Below are 16,595 nucleotides of genomic sequence, written 5' to 3'. Positions count from 1 at the left end.
GCATAACTGCGTAATTCAGACACCCCACGTAATTGTCTTTGCATCCTGTTACCGTTGTTTGTGTACCCAATTCATATTAAATAATTACTAATATTACACACAGAAAAGAGAAAGAAATCCACCACTACTACAGTCAGTCAACTATCGACTACACCTACCATCAGCCGCTCACACATGAGCGAAGGGTCCGCCAGGAGACAGTATTAGTTGTTGAACCCGCTTGTCACTGTTTGATACTCCAGTCCTTGATTAACGACACGTACTCTATAAAGGACGCAAGGTACCCTTGTCACTTAACTATACATACCGACCCTTTGATCGTTAGCGGCTACTGACTGACAAGGGCAAAGACGTAGCGATGATTTGTCTGTGTGCGAAAGGGTAGTCTACACGTTTCCTGACCTGTTGCGTAGCTTGCCAGACGTACCGGTGCCGAGTCCTACTTCCTCGTGCTTCTCCCTAGGTCTCTACGACCACCTCTGGCGACGGTCATGTCCGGAGCGGTTCAAATGCGGTCGTGCCGACTGTGATGCGCGTTCTGGACCTCGACCTGTCGTACCCCGGCTTACGGTGCACTTTCTTGCCCTTGTACAGTCTCCAGACTACCAGCTTACATTATCTGATAATCATCAATCTCCAAACACAGCGCACGCAAGTTCACGAACTGACTTAAACAATGCAATATAAACCGCTTCCAAAAACCATAACACGTGCATATCCCTCCACTAATCCCTGGCCACTGTTATATTCAATTAAACTAGTGTTCACAGTGATAATATAAGACTGGATGCAAACATAAACACACAACCTGTCCGGTAACGATACACGTGCAACGCGTGAACACCGTCTACTAGAAGCCTCTTTTCATGAAAGGTATGAAACGTGAACGTTACGGACATAGCTCGTCCGAGCAACCCACAGCACACACTAAGACCTAAAGGATTAACCCGATTAACCCAGGTTTACAACGGAGTAGAATAAGACAAACCGTACAAGGTCTTGTCCGCGAGTCAAAATCCAACCACCTGAGTCTTGTAACTACTTCTTCGTCGTTACTACCTCCTGCGCCGTCAGTCCTGCAGTACGTTTACTCATTCATCTTATAGTAACTTAAGAATCTGTCAGACACCCTAGTTGTAGTATTGAAATAAACTAACCTGTAACAATAAGTCTTTATCAAATTGCATTTTGGCTTATGACCTTAAGAAAGGTACTAATGTATTGAAGTGGCAACAGTTCTTTTTGACAAAAATTGAGCCTCGGCATTTGTTGGAAGGTTTAAAACTAATTAACAAAAGGATTTTAACGCATTTTTGTGATTTGAGATTTTACTGTGACTTCTCTAACATTACTGTACATCACTTTAAGGCCCTATTAATAAACCATTTTTATTTCACAATAAAATGAAAAGCATTACATATAAGATTGAAAAAACATTACGGTTTGTTATTTGGGATGTTAAACTGGGCCCAGGGTCTTCCACAACACCAGATCATTTTGGTGAAATAATGTGAATATGAAAGATTTATTCTTTTTATCCTTTGGACAAAAGTCCATATATCCCCACCTGTAAGTGAGTCCGGACAAAAGACTTGCGCCCTGTGTAGTCAAAGTTGCTCTTCATGAGGAAGTAGAGCAGATGGGCTGCGTCGCTGCGAATGGAGCTCAGCTTGGAGTTACAACACTTCAAGATCTCACAGCAGAAAGCAGCACACATGTCAGCGCGCCCCTCAAAAAAAGTGCAGGGAAACTAGAGGGTGAAGAAGACAGACCGATCGTCAGTAACAAGGCTTAGACCATAAAGCAACAACAGAGTATTGCTAGGGAAATCAACGCCTTCTCACCTTGTAGATGAAGGTGCGCAGTGAAGTGAAGACCTGCTTGAGGGCCGTCTCTGACTGATTGATCCGGAGGAAACAGAGGTGGACTTCAAACACCTTCTTCATCAGTGGACTGTGGCCGTGGTCTGAGCACAGCTGGGTCTGTGGAGGAAGAGAGTATTATTACAGAAACTAATTTAAAACACAGCAACCGAACATCACATTTAAATGTAACATAAAACATACATTAGTAAAACCTAAACACTGTATTTCAATTTATGAGTTAAGTAATTGTTTGACAAGTAAAATGTCAGGTATGTTACTTTGAATCCCATGATGAAGATGCTTAGCGTGTCCAGGACAGTCAGACACACTTCAGTGGCGATGTTAGCCTCCAGCAGAGACTGATTCAACACGTCTGCATCCGAGTGACTGTAGGCTGAAGGAAATAAAACAGAAAGCTGTAGTTGGTTCACCCTCACCATTTTCAAATATCATAAATGATATGATAATATAAGAGACCTGTATATATGAGTGTTAAAGGCAAAGCTATAAAATGTCATTATATGATGAAAAGCTTAAGTTTCATTCCAAACTTAAAAAATTGTTCTCTACAAAATCAACACCTTCTGTACAATGAATTGTAATTCGTTGGTGAGGCACATATGATGTGTACAAATTGTAGCAATAATTTAGTGTCAACATATTATCTTTTAATGAAATATATATATATATATATCATATTTTTTATGAAATACTCATTTTGGAATGAAACCCTACATGGTCTAGTTTTTTTGGTCAGAAAATGAAGTGTAAAATGAGGTTCAGAGCAGATATGCTGACCAGAGGAATGGAAAGATTGTCCAGTTAATGTCCAGTTATATTAATAAAGTAGACATGCTCTTAATTTAAACCAAATGAACAAAGCCAGTCTGCAAACTGCCTGCCAACCTGACACATTCTTACCATGGTCTACAGATATTCCAAGAATACTTGAAATCTTTCTTACACTGAAAACACAAAGAGACTCTGTTAAATCATGCCATTTAACAGACTGAGAGATTAAGCCCTGTGGATAATACCAATAGAATGCCACACACGACTACCTTAACCCTTATTAAATCTAATGTATGTCTTCTGAGGCCTTTTCAGCGAGCTGGGTTCAAACAGAGGATGAGAATGATGTTGATGATATTAAAAAGCATGAGGAGATTACACAGAGTGAGGCGGAGGGCGGTGGTCCGCTGGTGGAGGTTTGATGACAAGTATTGAGAACTTACTGTGGTTAAAAGTGTTTGCGTTATCCAGGCTGCTGAGCTGCTGTAAGCGGGCATGCATCATTCCCGCCCTGTTACGGGACACAGGCAGAGTCTGAGACTTCCGCTCATGTGCTACGGGTCCTGCCCCATCCTGGTTCCTGATGAGGAAACAGGAAAATGTTAGGTGGATGGCCGGTTAGTGAAGCAGGTTAGGGTGAATAATACGCTATTCTTGACACTTGAGTAGGGTAAAGACTACTCAAACGTTTTTATTTTTCTAAGTCTAATACCTAACTCCACTTAGTTCACTTAGTTTGGTTACTCAGTTTACTTGCTGAGTCATGATTTAGTTATTTGATCCCATATGCACACATCCATTGCAAGACTACACAAAATGCATTAAAAAAAGGCCTGTCCTAATGTATTTATTAGCTTCTGACCCTGGGAAAGTGTGACAAATAGTACATTTCCCCAAAGGTACTGTATCTCTAAACTATCTCTTTAACCAAATGTAATATGTTTCCACTTAAATTCAGTGAGCCCCCCCTTATACATTATATATGTTGACTCCTCGTGGGGAGGCCAGACTCACACATTGAAAACCTCTGGTCTAGTTAAATATTTAACTTAGGAGTTTTAAATGTATCATAATTAGAAAGATATTATTCGATCATGCAGTGAAGTTGTCCGGTTTATATTGTATTCCATGCAGTTCAATCATCAAGCAGAAGCAGCATTCGAGCAGTGAGTTACAGAAAACGTCATGCACATTAGGTGAACAGAGACAAATGCTTTAGATGATTTTAAAGCCAGTTGCTGTTTCACAGCAATGCAACTTGTGTCGAGTGAAAATACATCATGCATTAAGGTTGAGAGTCAGTTCCACCTTTAGTCTTACCCAAGCAGGAGAGGGCAGGAGCCAGGTTTTATTTCATTGTGTTAAACTTGCCAGCATTTAAACGAATAGAGATGGAAAGAGTGGTGGGAGGTTAGAGAGAGTGAACACCCAATGCCCTCTGGGAGTTGAGGCCAGAGCTCCCCCATGGTGGAGTCAGTACAGTGTGTGTGTGTGTTGGATTTTAAACACTCAACATACAGTCACACCCTTTGTCACACATTATGAATCGTTTTAAACTGGGTGATTAAAAATGAAGAAAATAAGTAGCTACATCATGTCGGACATAGACATTTAAATGGACACCAGAATTTCATTTATTTGTATCATTATGTTAAGGTATTTTATCTATATATCTTTAAAAAGACATCATAATATGTATCCATTAGAACTGCAGTTTCCATCCAAGCCGCTTTGACTATTGCTGGAGTTGCCAGGGAGTTTTCTTGAAACAATTGTGGAGAATCTCTTTTTAATAATATGAATGACATTTTCATTGTAAATCAATCGATAATTTGATTAAAAAAGACTTTCAAGAATGAAATTAATGAACCAGAGTCAGATACTAACAACAACATTACCTTGCAATGTATCTCTTCCCCATGTATTTGAACTGATGGAGGCACACTCTGAGAGGAAAGGAAAGTGAAAAATCAGTCACAATATTTTCATAAGCTTTACTCAGAATGTCATGAAAGCAATAGTAGACGTCTTACTCGACTAGAGTGAAGAAGTCCATTAACTCAGCAGGTGAAGCCTTGTTCCAGTATGTGAACAGAGCATCTGGAAAAAGACAGATTGACATTGAAGAGACAATTTGTTTTGTTAATGTAGACATGCGAGTAAGCTGAGTGTTCAAACATCAAGACAGAAAGATGGTGAGTGCATTTATTTAGGAGAGAGATATTACCTTCAGACATGCTTTTGAGCACATGTAAGAAGCACATGAGGAGGCTCTTGATCTCTGCCTGGTCCAGTTTATCACATCGCAGCAGGGAACTGCCCAGGTTTGAAGCAGCCTGGTTCTGAGGGACAAAGAATAGGGTCAGAAAGAAGACAAATATATTATTGTTTTAGGGATCTTTGTTCTGTCTTTCTCCTTTTGCTGGTTTAAGATAAACCAAAAGTTCTGTCTACAGAAACTAAATGGGAGTTTTTATTGTGTGATTTTCAAAAGGGAATTTTCCAAGGCAATTACAAATATATTAAGATTTTATATCCAGTTTTGTGGTGATTGTCCAACATCAAGAGACAACTGAGGCTTGAACCTGTATTGCATTCAAATACAAAATACATTGAGGGATATTTAGTAAGTGTTTTTTCTGATGGCCTGGGATTTCTGTGTTCAAACTACACTAGTTGTCATTCACTCAGATGTTGCAGGGCTCTATGCATTGTGGAAAAAAAACTGCTGGTGGAAAACAAACAGCATTTCTCCCAGCTGAAGCAGAGAGGAGGGAGAAAACTAAAACCAAAGCAGTGGAGCAGCCGCTCTACCACAGCGAGGGGTTGGCCACGCATCAAGCACGTTCCTTTGCCAGCAGTTAGTCTAGACCATATAACTGGCTGGGGATGACTTCATGGAAAGCATGAGGCCATGGCCATGGCTTCTTATTTTGGAGAGTGATTACTTCAGGGCTAAAGATAGTTTTCTCGGAAAGGTGGATACAAACTATACAGCTGTGGTGGAGTCAGTTTCATTTAAATGTGAGCAATAATAACACATGACTTGAGTGTCCTCCTTTTCCCCTTTAGCCTTTACACACACAGCATCTACCGCATGTAAAAACAGAAGATGTTTAATAGAAGATAAACAACACAAACACAGAGACAGTTAAAATCGTTTGTGTTCAAAGGACTTCTTCTCAGATTTAGTTGAGGGAGTTCTTTAGTGAAAGCAGAAAAATTACACAGCACACGTGAGAGGAACTCAAAAGGGGAAAATCCCTTAACTCTGCATGCTTATCAACATCTGGGGAAAAAAGCAAAAACAAACCCTGTGAGGCCCTGAACAGAATCTCTGCTTTATGGCACCAGAGAACAAACAGGCCAACGCCTGAGAATCATCTGGCAAAGAAAGGGCTTAGGGTTTAGGAAACTCACACACACTCTAACATTCCCAGATGGGACACTCCTAAGAGGGATGAGGACTTTTGTACTTGAAGTGAAATGATGGGCTGCAGGGCGCTCTCTGGCACACAGGGGACAGAAAGCAGGGAGAAGTCCATGGTGACACGCTTGGAGCGCAGGGAGAGCATGGACTCATCAGTTTCCATAAAGAAGCGCAGGACATTGACAGAGTGTCTCCGTAAAAACGTCTCCGTCTGCCACGACCAGATTAGGTGGGGGAGTTAATGGTACAAGTTAACAATAGGGGACTTTCTGGGGTACTTTGTCACAACAAGGGGACCTCTGTTATGTCTAAGGCACACTGAAAACAATGTCACAGGAGCCTAACATTGATTTCTAATACATTTTGTATGAAATGACTCGCACAGCCTCTTGCAGCACTTTCTGGGAGTTACCTTGTCCAGGGAGTTGCTCTTGTCATTGTGCTTCTCATGTAGGCTGTTTCCAGAGTCAGTGCTGATGAGTGAGCCGCGAGAGTCTGCGTGGCGAACAGAGTTAATGTTGGGCGTCGACGATGCGTGAGGTGAAGCTATCAAAAACAAAAAAGAGCAGTTTTATATTTCCATAAAACCAAAATGCTATATATTTATTATTTTTCAGGATCATCTGTCCACTCACATGTGCCAGAGATGACTCCAAAAACATCTTTGTGCAAGCTGGGGTCCAGAAAGGTGCTGGATCTGGGAGGTGTCATCAAGATGTTGGTAAGAAGAGAATCATCCTTTCCATTCTGAGGAGAAACAACAGTTTAATGATTAAAGAAAAACACATATTATATGGGGATGTATTAAGAAATGGAAAACTAGTACATACATATAAGTTGTTGGTCTTATGAGGGCTCTGTAGGTCCTAAAATGTCTTTGGTTGGTCATTTCAGTTAGCAGATTAATGTTTTAAAGATTCACTATGGCCTAGTAACAGTAAAGAAACCCTTTATTTTGTTATAATGAAATCCAAACTGTTATAAAAAAATATGACATAATATAAGATATGATGCAGATGTTAAAAAGTGTTTATTGAAAATAACTGAATATACTTTATTGTGCTAAAAGCATATCATTGCTGTATTTTTGACAGATATGTGTTGTGTGTTGCTGAGCATGCTAAATGCAATGTCAAAAAGAAACCACTAGGGGGCGCCCTTACATTGTTGGAGTGGTTGACGGTGAATGGAGATACTTCCTTCACATTCAGCCTGTTGACGTTCTCCTGGAGCAGACCAAACAAGGGAAAGTACAGGGTGGCCAACCTGGCCTGCTGGCTCTGCAAAACAAATAAATCATCTCAACAAAATATCTCAGGGTTACTCACGTCAAACACTGAAGAGAAGCCTCGGCTTACCTTGGAGCAGTAGCGCTCATCAAATGTGTGTTTCATCATCAGGTTCTTCAGCACATGGATGGCTATCTGACGGATCTCCCTGAACTCCTGCAGAGCTGTACTGACCTCCCTGAGCAGCAGCCCGACCAGGAAGTGGTTCTTACAGAAGTCATCTGTCAGCGAGTAATCCATCTGGAGGTCTGAGGGAGAGAGACGAGGACAAAGAGATTAGGTTTGGATGACAGAGAGGTTAGTGAAGGATGTGAAAGGTTCAATGAGTACATTTCTAAATGAACATCAATCAGACCAAATTAAATTGACAAGAAAACAGGAAAGCTTGGACGAGCTACAGATTATTGATGCTATTAAAACCTGGCGAAAAATCTATTATGACAATTGATTATTAGATGCTTTCAGCTATTGATCTATATGACGTTTTGAGTTGGCAGATTCAGGCTGTGTAACAGAGCTGCTGCTCCACATCAACAGTGATTATTTTGAAAAAGACAAATAGAATAAAAACTTTTGATTTCCAACAATATCAAACACAAGTAAAGCATCCCAAATCAGAAAAAGATCTCCCAGAATGGCGGTGAAATCAAGTTAAACGCACCGTTTTGTCTAATCATTAAAAAAAGGTATTTTGGAATCATTGTAATCATTAGTTATTAACTCCAAACCAATTTAAGATTTAAAATACTAACTGCACACTTAATCACCCATATTTACACACTCAGCTTATACACACATACAAATTATGAATCAGTATCTTTCTGTAAAGTTTTAGAAAATAGATAAATACTGCCACCTCAATAAGGAAGAAGCAACATTTGGAAATAAGTGACTAAGTTCAGATTTTGGAGCAAATCATGTGACCTTCTCTGGTCATGATTGAATGATTAGATTGGAGTCTGCTCTTTTTGGAGCAGACATGAAAGCAGCACATCCTCACACCTACCTACTAGAGTATCACATGACTCCACCGTATCATTTGGAGATAATAAAGCTAATTGAGGAACACAAAAAGGACAAAGCATGTTCTGTAGAATTAAAGACTGCAGAAAACCTGTTTCACTGCTTTTTAAATGCACTTTTATTTAATATCCATTAGATAAAAACAATTACAGCTTTTACATTTTTGCTGGCTTTTTTACAGTTGTAGCGTAAACCACTTTTGGTTTGATTTCAATATTTTTCTACTCAAACACATGCAATGTTAGCGAACTGGCATTTAAGCACTCTACCATCAGGCATGGTACTTCAACATCATGTACATTTGATGATCTCCTCACCTTGAAATCTCATTATCCTTCCCTTTCCAAAAGGCATGGGCAGGTTTAAGGGGACGTAGTGCTCGTGGTTGCACACCACTCGCAGAAACTCAAACCTGAACTCAAACAGCGTCTGCATTCAGGAAAGACAGAAACCAGGGAGGCCGCTTTAATACATCACTCAAACACAAACTTGTCCAAAACTTGCCTGAAGCACACCCTGAAATCCTTCATTAGGGCGCTCGCAAGAAATATTACAAAACTTGTCTCCAAATGTGTTAGTATAAAATCTGTAACTGTTTGTACTGTGTACCTTTGGGTCTCCAGGCATAAAACAGTTGAAATAGTGGTTGATCAGCTTGAACACAAAGCCTCTGTCCATCAGGTTGAAACAGCGCTACAGGAGGATGAGGAAAAATAAATAAATAAATATACACTCGTACATTTTAAAACACACGGTTAAAACCATGCCAGATACAGTTACTGTAGCCCCTGACCTTGATGAAGACCGCCAGACTGTGGTTAGCGTTCCTGGCAGCATCGAGGTTGTCTTTGTATTTCTGAGTGATGTGTGGCATCATCATGTTGACCAGAGTCTCCACAGTGTGATGGAAGGCTGCTGAGAAGCGCTGATTCCTGGACAGCTGCTTAACACATCACACAAGTTCGTACAAAAGGTATTATATACCATAAAACAGCCCAGTTTAAAAGAGTAGTATGGTAATACTTCCAATGAAAAGACCAACATCAACCATTCATAATTAACATATATTGCTTTTGTAGACCAAGGGTGGCCAAATGTTTATGATTGTAGGCTGTATACAAACAAATTATATCAGGAGTCAAGGAGAAAACAGAAGTCAATTAATAGTTGTTAACCTGTTAAACTGCAAATAAGGGTTTCTAGACCAAATAATCAAATGACATTTCTAAGTTTGCCAATACGTAACCCAAAAAGTTCAAAGTACTTTGTATATCTAATGCATGGCCCAAGTCCCCACTTATATTATGATGTGTAAATCTCTAAAATGAGTAAAGTTGAAATAGACAGAATTAGCCAAATATTGGTTTCTGTTCATGGCCTAAAGTGCCCACTTAAAATATTATCTCTCTGTGCCATATACTTATTTTTTGTCCAAATCAATCACTGACACTTTGGTCTTTAGCAGGATTTGTCTGTAGTACAGAATATCCCCAGCCTTGTACTTTAACCCTAAGCTCACAGTCTCCACTGAGGCCTCCACTTAAGAGGCCAGAGGCAGTTAGACACGGGGATGTGGTTGCTTATGGGGTACGAACAAATGCAGCCAATAAAACTGCACAGTAGTGCGGGACAGTCTGTGGATACATAACACTTTGAATGTGGTACTGCGGCTGTCCACAAGACGTGGCATGTTGTAAACCACAGTAAAGAACCCAAGCCTTTATGAAACAGACACCCTGAGTCAAACACACACATGTTGTGGCAGACTTACCTTCACTTTACAGCTCTCTATCAAGTACTGAGCCATGGACTTCACTAAGGCTTCAAAGAAATACCAGGAGTACTGCGAGGCAGACAAACATAAATCAGAAAACAATAAAGAGGACATTCATGGCAGTTATAATCACACACCATATACCCTTTAAAAAGTAGAAATATGTTACCTTTAGGAGTTTGTTACTCGTGAGGAAGTCAGTGGAAGGCTTCAAGATGGCAGTCATGGCTTTAGCCAACTCCTCGTGCACTAATCGGTTGGAGGAGGATGTTTGTGGCTCAGACTTAAATACAAACTGTAGGAGACACAAGCAGAGAGAACTTTGAGTACAAGCACTAACATATAGACATTGAAATGTGACATATGGTTTGTGATTTTTACCTTTACATATGACCTCAGGTAGTGCTCCAACCCCTCCTCGTGGCACTGGGCTACAATGTGAATCATGACTCTAAAACAAAACAATTGCAAAACAAAATGTGTGTTAGGATATGGTCCTGAAAGAAGCTGACACAGCAGGAGGCATCACTTATTAATAGCTTATGGAAATAAATGTTGATATTTATCAAATTTCCCATGAATATCAGCCATCTTCAGAGTTTTCTTTTGACATTTTAATCATATTCATTTAAGTGCAATATATCAACTTGTGTATTGTTATTAGCATAAAACAACTATGATGTTGTTAAGAACAGGGTTATCCCAGGTAAACTTGCCTGGTTACATTGACTGCTACATCCTCCTGGGTGGCACTGGTTAGCACCCTGAAGAGCTGATTCAGGGTGGTGGGCAGGAACTTAATCATCACATGGCTCTCCATGGCATGCAGGCTCTGAGGGTAAAACATTGCAGATATATGTTTATGCAGAGTTTGAGTGCATGTATAATGAGGTGAATACGTGGGGAAAGCAATGAAATAATTTTCTAGCACCACTTAAAAACAGAGCAGAGAAGGCTAAAAAGAATATGCAAAAAAAAACGAATTCTAATAACAACAAGGGGAGGAAGAGGACATAGATGAAAAACAATCTGCTAATTACCCACAGCGTATGCTTCAGTTGCCGTTAACATGGCAGTGAAGATACTGGAGCATCATACTCGTGTACAGGAAACTAACATAGGCGCTGCCAAGTCATTTGGACAGCTGCCAATCAACATGGCTGACCTGCTGTTTGACCCTCTGGGTATTGTTCATGTTCTCTGCTGTGTTTACATTTGCACCCAAGAGATGCATTGGACCAAGTGTTGCTCTGCATGTCTATCTCTGCCAGGGGAACAATGAACTGATATTCCCAAGGACTGGAATAAGAGTATGAGATCGAAAAAGATCCTGAGCTACCATGGCAAAAGGATGTTTGCACGTGAAAAGGAATTACATCTCCAGAAGAAAAATCTCTTCCCAAACCGTCCAGAAGAATGCGCTGTTGGCAAGCCGCAGCACAAAGCAGAACATTAATCTCTCTGCTGTTCAGCTTTAACCAAGTGTGACTGTCTGCGGTTTTACGGGAGTATGAGCTACGGTTAGCAACAAAATAAAATTGAGAAGACAGTTCTGACCTTTCCCTTACAGATATATCAAATACCATTCTGTTCAGAGTTAATTCCCAATCATACATTTATTCATCCTTGTGCACTCAGTTACACAGCATATGCCAAAACAGAAAAGTAGACTTTATGTCAACATTAATGATTGTGGTTTAAAACATAGCCCACACAGTGTAGCACAAAAAAAAGGCTATTTCAAGCATGTACACCGAATGCTTACCAAACAAATGACATGTTTTACGTTATCTCAATTGGCATGTATTTAAGTTACTACCAAATGAATGGCTTAATTCTTATTGGTTTACCTTCAGGTATTTGACCAATTCTCCTCCTGGCACCTGGGGTGCAGCTTCAGTGCTCTGACAGTGATCAAAGAAATTGTGCAAATGTTGATCCTATGAGAAAAAAAAGAAGGTCAGACTGTATACGTTTATTCCATTAAACTGCATTTAATTGAATCCACATCCAAAGTAAGAAGGTATGCAGATCAGACAGGTACTACACTCACAGTTTGTTGAAAACCGAACTAACCTGAGTGTAGACAGTGGACACGAGGTGAGTGGCAACCTTAAATAAAGGCTTGCCTCCATCCACCCATTTGACCTCAGGTCCTGAATGCTGTAACACAAAGACAAATCTTTCTTTCAATAACTCAGAATATATCCTGCAGTGAGTTCATGTCAAAATAAAACATCGATTTTTCCTATTGGAGGTTTTGGTTTTTGGCTTGGCATCTCCAAAACATATTATTAAATCAGTTTTGCACTAAATAATGAAAATAAGAGTTCAGCACATGAACTTTTGAGGCCAAGCCATCATTGCTTCACTTCTCTACCTTGCTGGCCCCCTCCTGACAGCCGAGGTATCCAGCAGGCAGGTTGGCAGCCACAGGGATCTGGCTCTCATTCATGGTCACCCGGCCATCTTTCAGTAGGGGGAGCCAGGCGTAGCCCACTGAGAGAGGAGACCAAGGCAAAGTCAAAGTTTGACACTTCAAGGCAGTCGACATTTACAAAACACAGATATATCTTTTTGGTATTTTTGTGATCTGGCAACGCTATGAAAAATTATTCGAGATTTGGTTGCAGTGTGTTACCTTGAGTCTCAACCAGGTCTCTCTTTTTGGTGCTGGCCTTGTTGTTACTTTCACAGCTGACGTGGTAGAAGGTGAAGAGCAGATGGTGTTTTTCGTGGAGCTGGGTTGGCAGCTCAATCTTAAACTAAGGAATAAGAGATAAACATTCAGTATTTGATTATATGGACTTAACTTTTTGTTTTTATACATTTACTGCAGTGTATCTTACCTCATCGTAGAACTCAGGGTTATGCTGGTGATGCAATACTGCAGCGAAGGCATTTTTGGTAAACAAGGGTCCTCCAGGTCGGCCATAGATGCACTGTGGAATAATAATAATAAAAGCTAGTTGGCTCCTGTGACTGGAGAGTTTTGCTTTTTTTGGGATTTGGAAAAACGTCCAGGAATGATTTGAGTTTACCTTTAGTGAAACAGCCTCCTCCTCATCTGAGTCCTTGAACTCAATGCAGACAGCTACGTTTCGAGCCTAAAGAAAGACACAACAGACCCAGTTAGCCAAACTACGGTATTAGTGAAGAGGTGCTGTTACTAGTTTAGACGACAAGAAAAAGGGAGAGTCGTTCCAGTAATAATATTTAATTTGACTGTTTAACAGAAAACTGTGAGGCAACATATGGAGGAAAAAATCCTCAAATATCCTCCTCCTGTGTCAATTAACCTACACATTAAAGATTTGTGTTACCTTTGCAAATGACTTTTGGCTGTCATACTTCAAGTGCCTCGGGTACACATAGAGGTGATTGTTGTAGATGGTGAAAGGCTGAGAACATTTGGCTAAGCACGGCACAAACTCCTCCACTTCAAAGAAGATGTTGGTCTTCTGGCTGACTTCAAACTGCTTCACAGGAATGTAGGATGAGGTAACACAATCTATATACAGAAGCAGGGGGGAGAAGAGACCAAATAATCAGCCTGCAGACATCGTGACAGATCGGCTGTGAGCAGGAACAGCTTTCATCTCTCATGTTGGCCGCAAGGAACACATTCAGAGGCCTTACTTGTCAGGTCGGGGGCTACATTGTCAATAGTAACATCAAGGTTTCCGAGGATTACAGGCAGCTTGGCCATTTTCTCTGGCCTGAGGAAGAGAAAATAAACTCCAGTTAAACCTTTGCTATCATCTTCAAATAGTATATATATACACACACACCACATTCACAGATGTGGGCAAACATCTAACTTTTGAAAACCCAACAACATTTGTGTTCCACATTTGCCTTTCCAGAGCATCTGTAAGACTACTTATACGGTTTCCTTTGAGGGATACTAACTTTCTGAAATCAGCCAGCAGTTTGAGCACATCGTCATTGGAGAGCTTGTTGCTGTCCTGTCTGTACAGAGGGGAGAAACGAGCACTTTTGTCCAATGTCCCTGAAGCATCTTTGAACAAAGTCCTGCAAGAAGGAAGAACAAGAGTCAGGAAGGTTTTTATTGTCCTGAAAACCCTCATGTTACACTGTTTGAATAAGAAAAAGTACTAGGTATCATATCATAGTACCATATTTTATTAATCTATATATTTGCTCGATTAACCAATTCATTATTTAGTTTGTCAAAAAACAAACTACTAAAAAACATCCATCCCATTTTCATAGAGCACCAATGAGACATTTAAAACAAATTAAATGTATACTGATACAAAACAGAGAAAGCAGCCAATCTTCACATTTCAGAAGCTAAAAATAGTGTTATTTCTGCTGTAAAAAACAAATCAATTCATTATCCATATGGTTAATGTGTTATTGAAAATAACCCCCAATGATTAGAATGATTAAATAATGTTTAATTATAACAAAAATATATATTTATTTTTTGTCAATGCTTACTTTTTCACTATGTAGTAAATAAATTGTATTTAATTATAATACTATGATATTTGATTTATATTTTCAAAGCATTCAAATCACTACTGTGACTGTGTGTTTGTATGGGCTGTGATTCTGGTGTAAAGTACACAGAACATGTTGCTGAAAACTGATGGAAAAAAAGCAATGATTAATAATAAAAAGAGAATAAATACCTTGCTGCCCAGGCAAAAGGCATCCTGTACTGCCCCAGCCGGCAACATGCCAGCTTTGCATTTTTCAGGACCTTCTGTGCCACCTAGTGGAAAACATGAACACAGTGTGAGCTGAGCTTCATCACTTCGACAAACTCTCAGCCCTGCAGCACTGTAACATATTCAGCACGCTGCCACACAGACGCAAAGCACATTTTTCTGAACTGAATTTCATTACTCCACACCACGGTCCCCTCAGGGGGCACAACCACATTTGTTCAGCCAAAGTCAATGCTTGTGTTAGACGTCTTTGTGCAACTGGTCAGCACATAAAAACAAGGATGATTATCTGTGTATAATGTGGAATAATATGGTGGAATCTGCTGAGTCTGGGAGACTTGCTGCCCCGTGTTGAGGACAGTGAAGGGAGTTCGGGGTCGGGTCAGTACCTTGGTGGAGTCTGAACTCTTGGTGTACGGCTCGGCACAGTGGTTTATTCCTCCCTGCAGCACCTTCTCTATGCGAGCCACCAGGAAGATATCTGGGTGGGGGCACGTTACTGAGAATACACCCTGTGGAGACCATGAAAATGTTAGAATTTCCATAATGTGCACTTTCACATTTGAATATAAAACAGGAGACACATTTATGTTGGGAAGAGCAATTACGATGTTTTGTTTATTCTAGAGATGGCAATTTCTGTTTCTTAGGACATAACTAACAATTATTGGCTGAATGACTGTCATAAAATATACATTTATGTACATCAGTAGATGAATCTTAATGACTTCACATTTGTAGTTTCTAAGAAATTCAACATCATTTGTAATAACTTTCGTGAACCCCCTCCTTTCCTGTATAGTACAATCATAAGGTCTACATTTTATGTTTTCCTAGTGGTTTTAAATACCTGCAAAACTAAAATAATTGTATGTGGTTAGTGATCATTTTCAAAAAAAGGTGGTAAACATTGCAAACATTATACCAGTTAAACATCAGGGTGTTAGTATGTCATTGTTAGCATGCTGATACAAGCATTTTGTCCAAAGTGTCACTGTGTTCAGTAAAGTGTCACAGAGCCACAAGCATGGATGTTATAAAGTTTAAAGTTTTTCTCTGTATTTTCTGTACCTGTCTCGGATACTGCATCGCGGCCTCTGGCACCCCATGGACTAACCGCTGCCCTTCAGGGTGGGTGTCCCCTCCCCCGTTCATATACTGACTGGTGTTACTGGGCAGCATGCCTCGTACAGACGGATGGTTTAAGTCCACGTGGAAGTCCGAGGAGATCTTCCTGCCGTTCTGGATGTCAAACAGTGACAGGGTGACATAAAATGGCTCCACCTGGAAATGAAAGAGAGTAGCAATTGAGTATTGTACAGATGATGCTGATTTTTTAACTTGTGCATTTTGTCAACAAGGCTGCTTACACACTATAACTTAAAGAACATAGGAACTGCATTAAAATTAAAACTTAATAGGTGCTCCAACAGCTGTAAAACAGGACTCTAAATAGCATATGTTATACACTTTCACAATCACTTACTGTGTTACATGCAACGTTTCACTCAGCAAACTAAATAATGAATGACCCTATGGGCAAAGTGTTATTTTCAGCGTTGTTTAGTTTCACATCTGCACAAAATGTAAAACTCTAAATATATTACTACTTTACTAAAATGAAATAAAACTCCATAAAAATAAATGTCATCTTACAGTCGTTGAACAGTGTGTGTGTGTGTGTGTGTGTGTGTGTGTGTGTGTGTGTGTGTGTGTGTGTGT

The 16,595-nt window shown here is 40.0% G+C and overlaps 1 protein-coding gene across 1 annotated transcript in view; it reads right to left on the bottom strand.

Moving 5' to 3' along the window:
* The window catches only part of LOC104947532 (dedicator of cytokinesis protein 9-like), a 50,868-nt gene that overhangs the window by 7,656 nt on the left and 26,617 nt on the right, over positions 1-16,595 (bottom strand). Inside the window, exons 12-41 of the mRNA XM_010773579.1 lie at positions 15,945-16,157; positions 15,263-15,385; positions 14,835-14,917; positions 14,086-14,208; positions 13,813-13,892; positions 13,497-13,684; positions 13,215-13,280; positions 13,023-13,115; positions 12,815-12,938; positions 12,554-12,672; positions 12,250-12,336; positions 12,024-12,113; positions 10,890-11,005; positions 10,555-10,624; positions 10,343-10,468; positions 10,171-10,242; positions 9,193-9,339; positions 9,009-9,092; positions 8,717-8,828; positions 7,446-7,624; positions 7,251-7,367; positions 6,723-6,834; positions 6,500-6,633; positions 4,885-4,999; positions 4,691-4,757; positions 4,556-4,603; positions 3,101-3,237; positions 2,144-2,259; positions 1,845-1,982; positions 1,568-1,750 (exon numbers count right to left, since the gene is read on the bottom strand). Of these exons, the coding sequence (XP_010771881.1) occupies positions 1,568-1,750; positions 1,845-1,982; positions 2,144-2,259; positions 3,101-3,237; positions 4,556-4,603; positions 4,691-4,757; positions 4,885-4,999; positions 6,500-6,633; positions 6,723-6,834; positions 7,251-7,367; positions 7,446-7,624; positions 8,717-8,828; positions 9,009-9,092; positions 9,193-9,339; positions 10,171-10,242; positions 10,343-10,468; positions 10,555-10,624; positions 10,890-11,005; positions 12,024-12,113; positions 12,250-12,336; positions 12,554-12,672; positions 12,815-12,938; positions 13,023-13,115; positions 13,215-13,280; positions 13,497-13,684; positions 13,813-13,892; positions 14,086-14,208; positions 14,835-14,917; positions 15,263-15,385; positions 15,945-16,157 (3,462 nt within the window). The remainder of the gene's footprint in view (positions 1-1,567; positions 1,751-1,844; positions 1,983-2,143; positions 2,260-3,100; positions 3,238-4,555; positions 4,604-4,690; positions 4,758-4,884; positions 5,000-6,499; positions 6,634-6,722; positions 6,835-7,250; positions 7,368-7,445; positions 7,625-8,716; positions 8,829-9,008; positions 9,093-9,192; positions 9,340-10,170; positions 10,243-10,342; positions 10,469-10,554; positions 10,625-10,889; positions 11,006-12,023; positions 12,114-12,249; positions 12,337-12,553; positions 12,673-12,814; positions 12,939-13,022; positions 13,116-13,214; positions 13,281-13,496; positions 13,685-13,812; positions 13,893-14,085; positions 14,209-14,834; positions 14,918-15,262; positions 15,386-15,944; positions 16,158-16,595) is intronic.

The sequence above is a fragment of the Notothenia coriiceps genome, unplaced genomic scaffold, assembly GCF_000735185.1.
Source record: "Notothenia coriiceps isolate Sejong01 unplaced genomic scaffold, NC01 NC01_scaffold00012620, whole genome shotgun sequence".
NCBI lineage: Eukaryota > Metazoa > Chordata > Actinopteri > Perciformes > Nototheniidae > Notothenia > Notothenia coriiceps.
The sequence above is the reverse complement of the archived record's forward strand: the minus strand, read 5'-3'. Positions and strand labels throughout refer to the sequence as shown.